Below are 17,965 nucleotides of genomic sequence, written 5' to 3' on the forward strand. Positions count from 1 at the left end.
CACAAGATGAAGAAGCTGTTCTGCATGGAGTCTCACGGTCAGTACATGACTCATGTGGCTGAGAAGAAGGCAAGAGGACGTCACAAGGAGCTTATGCGCCAGATGGGTGCGACTGTCACCAGCGGCTCTGAGGGTCAGATCACTGAGGAGGAGTGGATCCAGCAGCACTGTCCGTGGACCGATTCAGATGCCGAGCAGTTTCCGGGCGAGGACGGCAGTGCAGATGATCACGCAGAGTCCTGATGTTCGAGATCCTCAGCATGCTCTCACCTGGAGCCGTAGGTCAGCTCTTTGCCCCTTTTGGTGTCTCGATGCCAAAGGGGGAGAGAGTTTAGGGGATTTGCGTCGTTGTGTTGCGAGTGTGTCTTTGCCTTTGTGCTTTCGTTGTGTGCTACCTTGTGCTTTGCTTGGTTTTGTGTTCAGTGAGACCTTAGACCTTGTGCTTTGCTTGGTTTTGTGTTCAGTGAGACCTTAGTTCAAGTCATATGGTGTGAGACATATGCTACCCTATCCTTATCATATCTTTATCTTTGTCTCTAGTCATTTGATATCTCATGAGTTACATGCTTCAGTATGTCATATATCCTGCTATCTTGTATCTCGCTTAGGTTGTTGGTCTCTAAAATACAGGGGGAGTGTTGATCCTAGTATGTGTGTCGTGCAGTCCAAAGCACTTATCTTGATGGCACACATCTAGGGGGAGCCCGTCTATATTTTAGAGATTTGGGGTTTGCTTTATGTCCTTTTGTCTTTTCCCAGTTGTGCAAATCCCGTATTTTCATCAATCCACCAAAAAGGGGGAGATTGTAAGGGCATATTTATCCCTAAGATGTTTTGGTGATTGATGACAATGCTTTTACGGACTAATCGTGTGCATTGAGTGTTTTTCAGAGATTCATCCTTTTGGCACAAGACGATTCCCTCCCCTCGGAGCTTGAAGCGAAGACGGTGTAGTCCTTTCGGATTAGTTTGGTGGACTAGTTTCATAGGGATCACCGTACTATCAAGAGGAGGTCCGTTTTGGAAAGGCTAGGGCGGAATCATCACGTACACTTCCTTTGCCCCTCCCTCCGAGCCTTTCTGTTTCGATGATGGGCTCGTTTCTCTTCTCAGTGTGCTCTCTCTGGTCCCAGCGGTAGTACCGCGGGCCGGAGCGGTAGTACCGCTTGGGTGCTACAAGCGGTAGTACCGCTCTGGAGCGGTAGTACCGCCCAGAGCAGTAGTACCGCTGGTAGCCCCCAACTGTGTGCTCTCTCTGGTCCCAGCGGTAGTACCGCGGGACGGAGCGGTAGTACCGCTTGGGTGCTACAAGCGGTAGTACCGCTCTGGGAGCGGTAGTACCGCTCCAGAGCAGTAGTACCGCTAGTAGCCCCCAGCCATAGTACCGCGGTGGTCTCATGCTAGTACCGCCTTGATTCGAGGGCTCTTTTTTCGTGTCGGGTTTTACGGTACTGGCCGCGGCAGCGGGGGGCCGTAGTACCGCTCGTATGCGGTAGTACCGCCCTCCCACCGTGGTAGTACCGTTGTGGGCCAAGCGGCAGTACCGCGCGGAGGAGCGGTAGTACCGCTGGCACAACGGTAGTACCGCTCTCTGCGGGGCAGAAGTGGGGGTAACGGTTGGCTTGTTCCCCCCACTATATAAGGGGGTCTTCTTCCCCAAAGTTGACCTACCTCTTTCCCCCAAAAGCTCCATTGTTGCTCCAAGCTCCATTTTCGCCCGATCTCTCTCCCTAGCCAATCAAACTTGTTGATTTGCTCGGGATTGGTTGAGAAGGCCACGATCTACACTTCCACCAAGAGAAATTTGATTCCCCCCACTTATCCCTAGCGGATCTTGTTACTCTTGGGTGTTTGAGCACCCTAGACGGTTGAGGTCACCGCGGAGCCATAGTCCATTGTGGTGAAGCTTTGTGGTGTCGTTGGGAGCCTCCAATTAAGTGTTGGAGATTGCCCCAACCTTGTTTGTAAAGGTCCGGTCGCCGCCTTCAAGGGCACCAATAGTGGAATCACGGCATCTCACATTGTGTGAGGGCGTGAGGAGAATACCGTGGCCCTAGTGGCTTCTTGGGGAGCATTGTGCCTCCACACCGCTCCAACGGAGACGTACTTCCCTTCAAAAGGAAGGAACTTCGGTAACACATCCTCGTCTTCACCGGCTCCACTCTTGGTTATCTCGTTCCTTTACTTACACAAGTTTACTCGTGTTATACCTCTTACTTGCTTGCGTGCTTGTTGTCATTGCATCATATAGGTTGCTCACTTAGTTGCATATCTAGACAACCTATTTTGATGCAAAGTTTAATTTGGTAAAGAAAATCTGAAAAATTGTTAGTTGCCTATTCATCCCCCCTCTAGTCAACCATATCGATCCTTTCACCCAGGCATATCATATTTCAAAATCATCCTCAACGAAGAATCAAACCTTGCATCTGAACCATATCTTTGACTGATAATATACTGGCGATCCTGTACACAATTTATCTTCTTGCTGATCTGATTATTACTGCCATGATGAGTGCACACTGAGGGAGACTTGATTATTCGTACTGTTGTGAGGAGTGCACACTAATGCAAACTTTGATTATCAACATCACAATCAGATATTTCTCATTTCACTGCAGTCGGCTGAGAATTCCATTCTGTTCAGCTGAGTTTCTGAATACTTGAATTCCTTGCTGATTCTTCGGGTCCAGTGTCGGTTGACGAGCAACTTTAATGAGAGAAAAAATATGTAACACCGAAGGCCCAAAGAAAGAAGCAAAAGAAACGACGAAAAACAAAAGCAGACAAGCATACTAATAATGAAATTAATCAAGCAACATCACATATTACTCTACTCACACAATAATATGCATGCATACCTAAGCACACAAATCTCGCGGAAACTCCGGTATTACGGTCTAATATGCTGTGGCGGTGTGCACGAAAATGACATCCATGTGTGGAATAAATTGGTGTAACCCAGGCTACACCAAGCGCTGGTTGAGCACCGGTTGCAACTAGATGGATGCAGAGACGAGGACGGACATGGTGATCATGAGGCAGAACACAGAGGTCACGACCACATCATCATCAAGCGTACGAAAGGAAACCATACGTCCATAGAAATGGATGACAGGGTAGGATAATGGTGGAAAAGCAAGACTTGCTGGCATTGCCCTTTTCTGATAACAAAGATCAGTAAGGGTTGCCAAAGTGGCGGGATGGATGGCACGATTCGGGATAGAGACAAGTCTATCACCGAAATGATATGAGTGGGTGGTGGAAAGATATCGATGCGATACCTGAGCATAACTCCTGCAAATGGTGTCTGGAACACTTGGTACCAGGGCATCACTCTGCTGGGACAGAGATGATGCTGAAGCCCGAAGAGCAAGCATGCAAAGAAGGAGGGTGCAGGTAGTGGATCGAAACCGATGCCACCTACACTCACAAGATTAACCATTAGCGACAAAATAATAATCTATATGCGTTCTATGCAACAAACAAATGCACCAATCAAGTGCAACAAACCAACGGGGCTCTATACTACCGCATTCTAACGCTCACGCGGGCTAGGGCGTCCTATAGCCAGACCTGCTCTGATACCAAGCCTGTGGCACCCCGGCTCAGAGAAACCGGAACGCCCTATATTCCAGCCAAGAGATCGAGGAGAAGTCTTCTGGAATACGACACTGCTTAGCATAGAACAAATCAGCTCTTTATTACAATCTAGACGGATACAAGGGATTACATCGACACGGCGACACTACGCTTCCATGGTTGCTCTATGCAAGCAGTAGAACAACACAAATCAGCGGAATAACTACTGGCAACGGAACAGCGACGACAGTGATGAACTCCACTCCGCAGCGATGACAGCATGGCAATTACAGGTTAATCAAGGATTAACATGATACTAGCAGATCAATCATAGCATGTACAACATGATACATCTAGAACAATACGAGCATGACATGAATATATGAACATGATGATACTAACATGCAGCATGATGAAACTATCATGCACCAACTTACTCTGCTCGGTTACCTCGTAACCATCACATGCATCACTTACCACCGTGGACATCACACGATCATCTCAGGATCCAACCAAGCTTGGTATAACAATACCATAGTAATCATTAATGACCGCAAGGAGCTTGACCTTTACCCGTGATTCTCGCATAACACCACAAATATCCAACAACTCGGTATCCTCGATACCACGGTGATCATCTCACGATAACAACCAACCTCTTCATCATCATCGAACCAGGGTTATTATTAAGCACATTATTATTATGATTATTACTGTTAACCCATAGTGTGACCAACTACAAACTAGGCCCTTATCCGCGGGTGCGGCTATAGATAGATTTAACAAACACTCTGTAGAGGTTAGCACACTGTACCCACACCACGGAACCCATGGCCTCACACTCCCATTCGGGTGGACCAACGGCGTCCCGACAAAACCGTCCTACTGCCATGACACTCTCCCGGCCACTCCGACCAACTCCCCTTTCGTCTAAGTCATGGGTGGCCCCGTGCCTACCAAAGGCATCAACGGCCACTGTCGTGGCAAAACATAAACGGTCCCAAACGGGGACAAAAGCACGCAAACAACTCGGGCACACAAGGCTTATGCCGTCCTAACTGAACAAGGTAGCGCCCGCGCATAACCTTCCCTCGTTGGAGGCACCGGCGAGAGGCATGACAATAGACCCAGTTCGGACCTCCCCATAAAAGGCCAATGTGGTTGCACTGGTTAGCTTGATATGGTGGCACCATGATTCAGCCAACAGTTGTTCAAGTTCAATTAAGTCTGGTTAAACTTGAATGCAATAAGTTGAGTCATATGAAAATAACATGATGCAACTACAGTGCGTGAGCACGATATCAACATAAGCATGGATGCAACATAAACCTTAAGCATAACAACAGTGAATCATTTATCCAGATGAGCATGGCATACTGACGAGCATGAATATCACAAGCATAACACTAATCATAAGCATAGCGCAACCATTAACATCAACAATGAATACCATGCAAGAACATAACTGCAATACTACCAAGTAATGATGTAACCAGCTAGATGCAAAGGAACATGCACACCCACGGTACTCGGTAACAGACGATTGTCATGCACCGAAGCACAACCAACACCAACAGGTACTACTACCAAGCATGACATACGAAAGTAATACCAACAAGACAAATGATAACCAGATGCATCGAAACATAGCACGAAGGTGAACATGAAACTATAAGCAGTACCGAAACAACGATAACAGTTGTAGATAGACAAACAGACAGTTATTAAATGTTCAAGTTAAAAACCATGGGTACTGCATGGCCCTCATGCAAATGGTGGTTGTGGCTTGCCTGGGGGTGAAGAATACACGGGAGAGAAGTGCAGAACGATCGCGAAAGGAATCGCCGGAAAGGTTTCTCTCTCGAAGGGGGCTGATTAGGGGCAAGGACAAAATGGTCATTTCCTGTATGTCAAACCATAGTGGAAATGATGGGAACAGAACGGGCTTCATGAGATGAAGATGTGGGCATTGGATTCACCTCAATCGGAGTCTCGAGCAAAAAGTTATAGCCCGACGAAGTTCAGGGACCAATCTGTAAAAATAACTCTACAAACAGGCCCCTGGCTGGAAAATCAGAAAGCCAATGCTCAGAATACGTTTCCAAAATAGGGAAAACGCATGTTTTGATAAAGCAGAGGCGGAATACGCTTACTCCGCGGGAAAACGTACTTACAGAAGTACGCTTCCACTTATCCACGTGGGCAGTGGCGGGGTAGGGCTCCTGGGTCACTTACAGGTGGGGCCCGCCATTGACTCTCTCTCCTCCCTCATTCCTTCTTGTTCCTCTCGTGCTTGAGAGAGACAGAGGCGAGGCCGGCTGCCTCGACGACGAGTCCCGGCGACTCCGGCTATCTCTCACGGAGCTTGGCACACTGGTGTGCTCGGGAAGAAACGGCGCATCGGATGGCGTAGGCACGGCCATCGAGGAGCACCGAGGCGAAGGCAGTTTTGAGGACGGCGGACGGTGGCTTCGGGCGTCGGTGGACTTGGCGCTCCAGACCACCCGAGGAGAAGGAGGAGCTGTAGGGAGGCTCGGGATGCTCCGTGCGGTCTACTGGAGGTGGAAGGAAGGAGAGGGAGGCTCGGACTCGAGCTAATTTAGGAGGGAGGCCGCGGCGGCCATGGCGGCATAGAGAGGTGGGGAGATGCTCTGTAGCTCGGGGGCGAGGGCTAGGAGGTCTGGAGAGGAGGGGTGAGGCTGCTGGTGAGGTCGGGGCACCTCGGGGAGGGTTTAAATAGCCACGGCGAGGCGGTTGGCTCGAGTGCCGCCCTGAGGGCTCGACCAAAGCTTTGGCGACGGGCAACAGTCACGGGAGGGCGCGGGAAGGCGACGAGGGAGAAGCGGACGAGGCACAGAGGTCACGGAGACGAGCTACGCTCGAGGACACGAGGAGGAAGAAGCCACGACGCGAACAGAGACGGTCGGCTACAGGTTTCCCATGGGCGCGCGACAACGGGCGCCAGCGAGGAGGTTTCCGGAGGGGGGAGAGGTCCAGGAGGACGGCGACGATGAGGGTGAGCTGGTAGACATGCCCGTGCTCACTGGGACGACGAGCAAGAGAGGGGCCCGAGCAAAACGACGCTCTGGACACGCCCAGAGCATGCCAAAACGGTGGTCACCGCGCAGGATGGCATCCAGAAGGCTCTAGAGGCTGTCGTGATATGTCTGGTGATTAGTCCCTGCATCACTGAGCCTGAGAGAAGTGATGGATCAAAGAAATGAGCTCTGGATCGATGGGATTACTCCTCTGAAGATTGCTGTATCAAACTGAATCACGTTACAGTGATCAACAACAAAGAGCTTGGAGCCAAATGAGTTGTCTGGTGTGTTTATGATAGGAAGGACAAGAATGTTGTGAAGTTTGGAGGGATTTGGACCACTAATTAATATAGTTGCTTTACAACTAATTAATCTGGTCTAGAATCAAAAACAGGAAGAAGCACTCACTAGGAGTGATGAATTAAGCTGAAAATGGACATGGCAGGGTGATTTGATCATATGAGAGTGCTATAAACATTTCATGCCATTTGGCCAAGCCAAAATAGTACTTCCTTCATACAACACCTCTCTGGACAGAAACTTGGGAAAAATCCTGAGGGAAAATGGCTTGAGGAAATTATCCCAAATTTTGTGGAGATAGGTTATATGGGTAGGAGAAGGTGTAGGAAAATTTTCAGCCATAATGGAGCAATATAAAATATACTTGCTTCACTAACTGAAAATATGGACAGAAACAAAGAATTGAAGCTCAGCTCACATGGATTCATTGCATGAGCTCAAATCTTGAGGAGGGCTTTGATTTGATGCTATGAAGGACCATGCAGAATTTCAACTCAATTGGGTTAACCTAGCTAGCACTTCCTTCACAAACAATTCCCTCAGACAGGAACTTTGAAAAATTGCTCGGGAATATTTACTAGGCCAATTAAGTTGAATTTTGGCATGAGGCAATTATTTGGACATGAAAAGATGTCCAAAAAGTTTGTGACCAATTGGACAAAGGTAAATGGCACTTGCTTCACAATCTGCCATTCAGGATAGAATAGGAACTGAATTAATTGAGCATGATGAGGAACATGGAAAATGAAACATTTTGCCATATTTGAGGAATATATGACCCAAAAAATTTATGAGAATTATTTGGGAATTTTATGGGTGATGGAAATATAGGTTGCTTCACAACCTAGGGCACAAAGGATTATTCCTTTTAATAGAAAAAGGAATATTCCAAGGAAAAGAATATTGAGGTTGGTCCAAGATGGAAAGGGCAAGGTTTTGGGAAGGATATGAGGATGACAAGCCACTCTGGAAAGAAAGAAGAGGTCATCTTCTTCAATTTCCAGACCACATAGCCACGGAAAAAGAAAACTCAAGCAAAAATCTCAGAAAATCAAAAGAAAAATAAAGGGCCAAAAGTCAAGCTGTGACAATCGTAGCGTCGTTGTCTTCTCGACAACTATTGGTTCTACAACTATCGCTAACGCATAGTGATAAAGTAAAGCAATTACATGACGATTGCATTTCATACAATAAAGTGACAACCATAAGGCTCCTGCCATTTGCCGATAACTTTTACAAAACATGATCATCTCATACAATAACGTATATCACATCATGTCTTGACCATATCACATCACAACATGCCCTGCAAAAACAAGTTAGACGTCCTCTACTTTGTTGTTGAAAGTTTTACGTGGCTGCTACGGGCTTCTAGTAAGAACCGTTCTTACCTACGCATCAAAACCACAACGATGTTTCATCAAGTTTGCTGTTTTAACCTTCAACAAGGACCGGTCGTAGTCAAATTCGATTCAACTAAAGTTGGAGAAACAGACACTCGCTAGCCACCTTTATGCAAAACAAGTTGCATGTCTGTCGGTGGAACCGGTCTCATGAACGTGGTCATGTAAGGTTAGTCTGGGTTGCTTCATCCAACAATACCGCCGAATCAAAATAAGACGTTGGCGGTAAGCAGTATGACTATGATCGCCCACAACTCTTTGTGTTCTACTCGTGCATATCATCTACGCATAGGCCTGGCTCGGATGCCACTGTTGGGAAACGTAGCATGCAATTTCAAAAAATTCCTACGATCATGCAAGATCTATCTAGGAGATGCATAGAAACGAGAGGGGGAGAGTGTGTCCACGTACCCTCGTAGACCGAAAGCGGAAGCGTTAGTTTAACGCGGTTGATGTAGTCGAACGTCTTCACGATCCAACCGATCAAGTACCGAACGTACGACACCTCCGAGTTCTACACACGTTCAGCTCGATGACGTCCCTCAAACTCTTGATCCAGCAAAGTGTCAAGGAGAGTCCCGTTAGCACGGCGGCATGGTGATGGTGATGGTGAAGTGATCCGCGCAGGGCTTCGCCTAAGCACTATGAAGATATGACCGGAGGCGTAAACTGTGGAGGGGGGCGCTGCACACGGCTAACAATTGTTGGTCTCTTCTAGCGGTGCCCCCCACACATATATATTGGTGGGAGAGGGAGAGGGTCTGCAAGGGGCGCCCCAAGTAGGAGTAATCCTACTTGGGCGCCTCCTCCAAGTCGGCCTCCCCCCTTCCATATCCATCGGAGGGAGAAGGAAAGAGAGGGAGGAGGGGAAGGAAAGGGGGAGGCCGAATCATCCCCTTTCCTTCTCCCTTCCCTTCCTTTCCTTCTCCTCCTATTCTGCCTATAGGGGGCGCACCAGTCCCTTTTGGGGCTGGTCTGTCCACCTCTTGGCCCATTAGGCCCATATAGCTTGCCGGGGGTTGCCCAGAACCCCTTCCGGTGACCCGATATGAACCGGTACCCCCAAAACACTTCTGGTATTCAAATACTATCGCCCTATATATGAATCTTTACCTCTCGACCATTTCGAGACTCCTCGTCATGTCCGTGATCTCATCCGGGACTCCGAGCAACATGCGGTCACCAAATCACATAACTCGTATAATACAAAATCGTCATCGAACGTTAAGCGTGCGGACCCTACGGGTTTGAGAACTATGTAGACATGACTGAGACACATCTCCGATCAATAACCAACAGCAAAACCTGGATGCTCATATTGGTTCCTATATATTCTACAAAGATCTTTATCGGTCAAACCGCAATGACAAATACGTCATTCCCTTTGTCATCGGTATGTTACTTGCCCGAGATTCGGTCGTTGGTATCTCCATACCTAGTTTAATCTCGTTACCAACAAGTCTCTTTACTCGTTCTGTAATGCATCATCCCGCAACTAACTCATTAGTCACATTGCTTGCAAGGCTTATTATGATGAGCATTACCGAGAGGGCCCAGAGATACCTCTCCGATACTCGGAGTGCAAATACTAATATCGATCTATGCCAACCCAACAAACACCTTCGGAAACACCTGTAGAGCATCTTTATAATCACCCAGTTACGTTGTGATGTTTGATAGCACACAAGGTGTTCCTCTGGTATTCGGGAGTTGCATAATCTCATAGTCAAAGGAATATGTATAAGTCATGAAGAAAGCAATATCAATAAAACTTAACGATCATTATGCTAAGCTAACGGATGGGTCTTGTCTATCACATCATTCTCCTAATGATGTGATGTGATCCAGTTCATCAAATGACAACACATGTCTATGGTTAGGAAACTTAACCATCTTTGATTAACGAGCTAGTCTAGTAGAGGCTTACTAGGGACACGATGTTTTGTCTATGTATCCACACATGTATAAAGTTTCCGGTTAATACAATTCTAGCATGGATAATAAACATTTATCATGATATAAGGAAATATAAAATAACAAATTTATTATTGCTTCTAGGGCATATTTCCTTCAATACCACCTCCGCACAAGATCACGCATAGACGAGCGGCCTCCTGACCGCTAGGGTTTGAGGCTCGGGCACTGTCATCATTAGCAGCTTTACTATGTTCAGACATGTCCTCAAGCCATCAGCAACCAGGCTTACGGCCCATTAACCATGAACAATCAACAATCAGTCGCCGTAGGTAGGCACGGGTGCACGCCTCATCTCAAATCTTCAAACACGTGGTATATACGAGTACTAGTATACATATCCGTATTTAACACAATGTTTAGCTATGCCAGTGGCCAAACCAAATCAGATTGCTGGCTTCGCCACCGGCTCACAACTTCATGTTCGCCTCATGGATGAAGCGGAGGTTCATCGCCACCTCCATCTCAAAAGGAATGGACTTGAGGGTAGGATGTTGCTTCGCCACCTCCTCTGCTTGGGTGAGGTCGAACTCTACCTGCGCGTCCTTCATGTCGAATCCGTCCTACTCCGGTGTTGGTGCCTCCTATTCCATCTCCTCGTCTGGCGCCTCCACCTCCTCCTGCTCCGGCGACGCCTTCTCCACTGGGGAGTTCGGAGGCAGGTGATACCCCTCAAATGTATCTATAATTTTTTATTGTTCTATGCCATATTTATATTAAATCAGCATACTTTTCTCACCAATTTAAATCATTTCTATTATTTTTCTAGACTGACATATTAACCTAGTGACCAATGTGAGTTGTTGTTTTTGTACTTTTAGGAAAATCAATTTTATTGAGCCAAAAATAACCCCAGAGAAAACTAGTGCAAGATTGAAGTCCAGAAACTTCCTGGGGGTCACCAACCTTGGCCCGGGGGGATTCCAGTAGGCCCCACGCTCTAGGAGGCGCGTGGCCCTGCCGTGTGGGCCATCTGGTGCTCCAATTACCGCCTCTCAGTTCTCGTGCCTTAATGTACTTCCAATAGCCCTCGAGAATGTATCGCCATAATTTTTTCGCTGCTGCACACCTCTGTTTCTTCGTGATCCAATTTGGAGGCATTTTCATGTACTCTGCCCAAGGGGGGAATCATCTCAGTGGCAATCTCCATCAACTTGAAGGCCATTATGATCAGACATGAGTAGTTTTATTTTGGACTATGAGTCCATAGCAATAGCTAGATGGTTCTTTCTCTCTTACTTCTTAATACAAAAATCACATGAGCTAGCCTATGTGATTGTGATCCATCTGATGTAATTCTTTCAATGTTTTTGTTGAAATATGATGAATTATCACTTTATAATCAGCTTTATTCATGAATTCTTTTGAGATCTATTTTGTTTCTTTACTGCATAATTCGTATTCATATATACTCTCCGATCTATTCTCTCTTTCTCTGGCCAAGTTTGGGGTTTGATCTTCAGAGGGAGTTGTGTAGAGTAAATTGCATAAAACCACCACTTTGAGGGCTAGGTTTGCGAAAAACACTAGAATACAGATTCTCTGCAGAAAGCACCACGTCTTGCGTAATTGTTTTGCAAAAACCACTGATCGGCGGATCAGGCTGAGTTAAGTGAGTTTATGATAGGTGGGGCCTGTTTTTCGCGTACGTGGCACTCCAGGCCGTCCCGGCAGCCGTTAGACGGCGTTAGACGGCGCCGTTCGGTCCTAGCAGTCAAAAGCGCGAACCGTTACTCCTTCTCCACTCTGCTCGCTCGCTCTCTTCTCGCTCTCGCTCTGTTCTTGGTCGCCGCACCCGTCGCCGCCGCGCCGCGCCACCGCCACAGCGCCATGGTGTCGTGGAGTGATGGGTCGGATAGCAGCGAGCACACCAGGCAGTACATGAGCTCAAATTCTGACGACGGCACCATTAAGGTCAGTTCTTAGAGTTAGGGTTAGGGTTTGATATTTGGGGATTTCTGGAATGAGCTTCTTTTCAAACATTGGACCAAATCTTTGTCATTCCTTCACACTCCAGGTTCCTGCTAGCACCGAAGACTCGGATTTTGAGGGCCCTAAGACAGATATGTATGTTTTGTGCCATGGACACGGGAAGGCAGCAGAAAGGCGTGTTGCTTTCGAAGGGATTCACACTGGCAGGAGGTTTCTTTGTTGTGCAGAGAAGGTATGGTTCCAACTTAACTAATTGGAAGTTGTTGATTAACTTAACAGATCTGTCATTTGTTTGCCATGGACATGTAATGTGGCACTCCAGCAGGCATTGTATTATAATGTGAAGTTCGGACAGTGGATTCATTAATTGTTTACTCTGCCAGCATTGTTTAGTCTGGTTCTGTCAACATTGTTTAGTTAGGTCATTTTGTTAACTCTGTCAAGTTAGCATATTTTAAGAGAGAAGATGCATGGGTTGGCAGACCAACATTGTTTAGTTAGGTCATTTTTTAACTCTGCCATGTTAGCTTATTTTAGGACAGAATATTCATGGGTTAGCACACTAGCATTGTTTACTTAGTAGTTGTTTACTTTAGAGCATGATCTGAATTTTAGTATAAAGTAATCTAGCCTATCATTGTAAGCAAGTTACTGTTATGTAATTCATTTTGTTAATACTCTTTTTTCAGGAAGGTAAAAACTGTGGACTAGTAGAATGGATTGATCCATCTTGGCCCACTACCCTTGAGAATGCACTGTCCAAGTTGTGGTCTATGTATGAACAGAGTAAGATGGACAGGAATGAGGAATGTCTGATGCATTCATTTACTGTTCATGACCTGACACAAGAGAAGAAGAAACTCCAGGCCAGCTATGAGAAGTTGGTTGAAGATGTCAATGCACTTATGGATGCCCAGGAGCAGAGGGCAGTGATAGAAAGGAAAGATGCTGAAACAACCAAGTTGCAGGAGAAGTATGACACTTTGAAGAACATAGCAGCTGCTCAAGGTACTGTCATTAGGAACATGAAGTTGAAGCTAGCTGAAGAGAAGAAGAATTTGCAGATCCACATTGATGAGCTCAAGAAGACAGTTGAAGAGAGCAATGTGAAGCTGGAGGGGATCAAGGCCATCATAAATGGATAAGCAGTGCAAGAGAAGAATGGGAAATATCATTTGGCATTTGCTGACCTTTTGCAGGGTGTGGTTTGGCATTTGTTGTAATGATAGTAGTTTAAATTCTATTAACTATGAGTACTCCTGAACTATGGATATGTAATCTTAAGTAAGATGTTTGCATTTGAACTAGTGCTGAATGTGGTGCTATTTGAACTAGTGCTGAATGTCAAACTATGATTATGTATGGAGTTGAACTAGTGCTGAATTTGGTGGTATTTAGAGCTGGTTAATGTTATCTTAAGTAATCTGTTTGCAATTGATGATTTTTGCTTTAGTACGTTCCTGTTCAACTGATGATTCTGAGTTAAGTAGGGTCAATTAGGGTTGTTTTTGACTTTTTATCGACGCCGAGGCATCAAGTAGGCCAAGTAAGGGTTTTTGGCTTTTTGTCGACGCCGAGGCATCAAGTAGGCCAAGTTAGGGTTTTTGGCTTTTTATCGACTCCGAGGCATCAAGTAGGCCAAGTTAGGGTTTTTGGCTTTTTATCGACGCCGAGGCATCAAGTAGGGTCAAGTGATGGGTTTTTGGCTTTTTATCGACACCGAGGCTTCAAGTAGGGTCAATTAGGGTTGTTTTTGGCTTTTTGTCGATGTCGAGGCATCAAGTAGGCCAAGTTAGGGTTTTTGGCTTTTTATCGACGCCGAGGCATCAAGTAGGGTCAAGTGATGCATTTTTGGATTTTTGTCGATGCCGAGGCATCAAGTAGGGTCAATTAGGGTTGTTTTTGGCTTTTTGTCGATGCCGAGGCATCAAGTAGGCCAAGTTAGGGTTTTTGGCTTTTTATCAACGCCGAGGCATCAAGTAGGGTCAAGTGATGGGTTTTTGGCTTTTTGTCGATGCCGAGGCATCAAGTAGGGTCAATTAGGGTTGTTTTTGGCTTTTTGTCGATGTCGAGGCATCAAGTAGGCCAAGTTAGGGTTTTTGGCTTTTTGTCGACGCCGAGGCATCAAGAATATCACAGCATCATGACTATCACAGCATCATGACTATCACAGCATCAAGAGTATCACAGCATCAGCAGTACTACTAGAATGCCATAGTTTGACACAAATTGATCATAACAGTTGATCATCACAGGACTAATAGAATTCCATAGTAGCATAACTGGAGTAGCATAGCTGGAGTACCAGAATAACACAACATAGTTTCACAACACAACCAAAATGCCATAGTTTGATACAACATCAACACAAGCAAATCACCATCATCACCATTTTGCACCAGAGGCAGTCAAGTAATCCTTCATTTTGTTGCTGGGCTTCCTGGCTCTCTGGGAACCATCATTTGGTCTTGGAGGCATGAAAGCTAACCTTGGTCCCTTTGCAGCAGCTGATGAAGATCTGGTTGCTTGTGCCTTACCCTTGGGAGCAACTGGTGCCTTACTCTTGGGAGCAGATGATGAAGATTTACTGGCTGCTGCCTTACCCTTGGGAGCAGCTGGAGCAGCTGGCTGCCTCCTAGCTGGAGCAGCAGCAGATGTTGCCCTCCTTGCTGGAGCTGGACTAGTAGCAGATGTTGCCCTCCTTGCTGGAGCTGGACTAGCAGCAGATGTTGCCCTCCTTGATGATCCACCAGCAGTGGCAACAGCAGAGGCTGCAGTCCTTGCTGGAGCTGGTGTGCTTCTACTATCAGGTGGGTAAGAGCTGGTGCTTGGCTGCAATGAAACAAGTAGTTTAATATTAGTAAGCAGCAAAGTAACAACAAATTTAGTCTTTCTCATAGCAGAGTGGTTACCTGATGTTTGTTCTTTCTCATAGCAAGTGCAGGCTTTAGAGCATCATGGCAATTGGTGTACCTATGGCCCACCTTTTTACAGTTGGAGCAGGTAATTGAGGCCATTCTTGAAGTGTCTTTGGGAGCTGGCTTCTCAAATTGTCCCTTTCTCCTCTTAGTCTGTGCTCTGCCCTTGTGTTCTTTGAAAACAGGAGCCTCAATGTCCAAACTATCTGTCCTTGGCCACATGTCAGGGCCAGGTACAAGATATATTATAGGACTGTAAGCTGCCAGGTACATAGGTTTTTTGAAGAAATCATCAACAAAGTCCTCTGGCTGAAGCTTAGCCTTGTGTATAGCAGAAACAGCATGATTGCAAGGAACTGCTGTCATATCCCACTTCTTACAACCACAAGTCCTATGTGCTAGGTTGACAGCATATGTTCTCTCCTCACTAGTAACTTGGTAAAGGTTGGGGCCAGCCATCAATGATTGGCAGTTTCTAGACCACTTCTTTGCTTCCTCCAATTTCTCTGTATATGATTGACAAATCTCCCATCTGACAGTCTGAGTCTTGGAACTTGACCATTAATTTTATTCTAATTCCATCGACCATGGTCCTTATTGGCTTAGCCCTGACATCTAGAACCCACTTGTTGAAAACCTCACTTAAGTTGTTAACTACTAAATCTGTTTTGCAATTTGTGTCCATGGCATGTCTGGCCCAAGTGTGCTTTGGGATTTTACTAAGCCAAGCCCATGCTGCCTCACACTCTCTCTTCAACTCATCCATTGCAACATTATAACCATGTTCAGTGTATGAGTAACTTGCTTCATCCATGTATTTCTTTAATTCTGGCCCTCTAAACCCAGCATTTTGAAAGTTCTGGTAAATGTGTTTGAGGCAAAACCTTTGTGGACAATTGGGAAAGACTCTGTTTATGGCTTTAAGCAGGCCCTGTGTGAACTTAAGTAAAGCTAACTTAGTGACTATACCTAAATGATTGTGTAACTACTACAAAGAACTAAATGATTGTGTACATAAAGTAGCTACACCTAAATGCAACTAACTACTAGAAAGAACTAAATGAAAGCTAGCACAAGTGGATTTCATTACCTTCTGCCTATCAGAAATTATTGTGTAGTTGCCAAACTTCCCAGATTGGCCACCTAGTGCTATCTTCAGCTGATACAGAAACCAAGTCCAGGAATCTGTGTCCTCCTTATCAACAATTCCACATGCAATGGGAAATATATTATTGTTCCCATCTCTTCCAGTAGCAGCAAGGATCTGTTGACCAGTAGTGAGCTTTATGAAGCATCCATCCAGACCTATAACAAATTAACACATTAGGCAAACTATTTGAAAACACACATTAGATACCAAGGAATTACCTATGAATGGTCTGCAGCCACTGAGAAACCCTTCTTTGCATCCATTTAGGCAATAGAATAATGCATGAAACCTAGGGTTTGTGCTTGGATGCTCCCTCAAATGTCTTGTTGTCACTATACACCTTGAACCTGGATTAGAATCTAGCACAACCTGCAAATAATCCCTAATTCTTTGCTGCCTTCTTAGCCCTGTATGCCATGTGGGTTGATATTTCCACTCCATACTTGCTCTTTGCAGTGTTAATTATAGTAGTGATTGTTGTGCATGGGTCATTTCTGATTGCTTCCTCACAAAACTTTGCAACCCACTTAGCAGTAACTTTTGTGTTCTCTGACACAGAAGGACAAGTGTGCACCACATACTGCTTCCTTATGGTAAAAGTCTTCTCATTTGCAATCTGAGAAGCTGCTAAATAAAAAGGGCATGTCTCATCTATGCATTGTGTTATAACCCTGTCACTGCAATTTCTATGGTACTCATAGTTCCTGTTCTGTGCAATGTGCATTGTTTGAAGTGCATTCCTGAACTGGTACACATCAATGAAGCAAAGATGCTTCATAAATTGCTCAGCTGGGTGAGCTCTCTTCTCATCATACCATAACCTTTTCTTCATCTTCTTAGCTCTGCTTTTCCTGCCATTGGGCAAAACATATGCCAATGCCTCTGCACCATCATCATCTTCCACACCCAAGTCCATTGGTTTCTTGTCTTCATCAGAAGATGGTATCCAGTCCTCCTCAAACAACTCCTCTACACTTGCATGTGATCTGCTTGTTGGGCCTTTTCTGTGTTTCTTCTCCTTTTTCTTCTTCTGTCCATCTTGCTCCTGCTCCAGATTACTCTCTTCCTCCAGAGTACTCTCTTCATCCTCTTCCTCCTCTTCTTCACTTTCAGGCTCATATAGTGCATCCTCCTCCTCTGTCTCATACATTTCCTCAACATCTGTGTCCCCTTCAAAATGAAGGAGTGGATCTTCCCTCTGTCTTTTCATCTCCTCAAGCATAGCAAGGATATCACCATATTCTTCCAAATCATCATCATCACTGTCCTCCTCATTATCCATCACTGCAGCTTTTCTCTTCACAGAAGTGACCTTCTCTGTATTTTTCTTATTCTTTCTAAACATTTCAATTTCCTTCCTCCTTGTCTCCTCCATAACCTTTTCAATTTCCATTTGCTCCTCTGAATTGTATACATGATTTTCTTCCACTTGTACATAACCTAAAGCAAGTTGCTCCTCCAAATTGGTGCTATGCTGTGTTTGAAACTGTATGGGCATTGGCTCCACTTCTGCTGCTTCTGAACTTGCTGCTGCTACATGCACATCTGGTGCACTGAACAACACTCCTTCTTCATCTATCTGATACAGTTTGGGCTCTCCAATTTCTTCTAGAGGGATTTGCTGCTCAATAACATTGGAGCTGGTGTTTATACTTGCAGCATTGG

At 45.6% G+C, this 17,965-nt stretch overlaps 1 protein-coding gene across 1 annotated transcript; it reads left to right on the forward strand.

Annotated features, from left to right (window-relative positions):
- The first annotated feature begins 12,363 nt into the window (after positions 1 to 12,363).
- LOC141039298 (uncharacterized) lies at positions 12,364 to 13,392 on the forward strand. The gene is made up of 2 exons (XM_073506663.1): positions 12,364 to 12,464; positions 12,922 to 13,392. Exons 1-2 carry the CDS (start codon positions 12,366 to 12,368, stop codon positions 13,375 to 13,377), a joined length of 555 nt encoding a protein of 184 aa, XP_073362764.1. The 5' UTR covers positions 12,364 to 12,365; the 3' UTR covers positions 13,378 to 13,392.
- Positions 13,393 to 17,965: the final 4,573 nt, after the last annotated feature.

Source organism: Aegilops tauschii, chromosome 1 (genome assembly GCF_002575655.3).
Source record: "Aegilops tauschii subsp. strangulata cultivar AL8/78 chromosome 1, Aet v6.0, whole genome shotgun sequence".
NCBI lineage: Eukaryota > Viridiplantae > Streptophyta > Magnoliopsida > Poales > Poaceae > Aegilops > Aegilops tauschii.

Bases quoted from the DNA above. Each gene is read 5' to 3' on its own strand.
- LOC141039298 (XM_073506663.1), top strand. From the start codon at position 12,366: ATGTATGTTTTGTGCCATGGACACGGGAAGGCAGCAGAAAGGCGTGTT. The intron at 12,465-12,921 runs GTATGGTTCCAA...CTCTTTTTTCAG, and splicing joins TTCTTTGTTGTGCAGAGAAG to GAAGGTAAAAACTGTGGACT.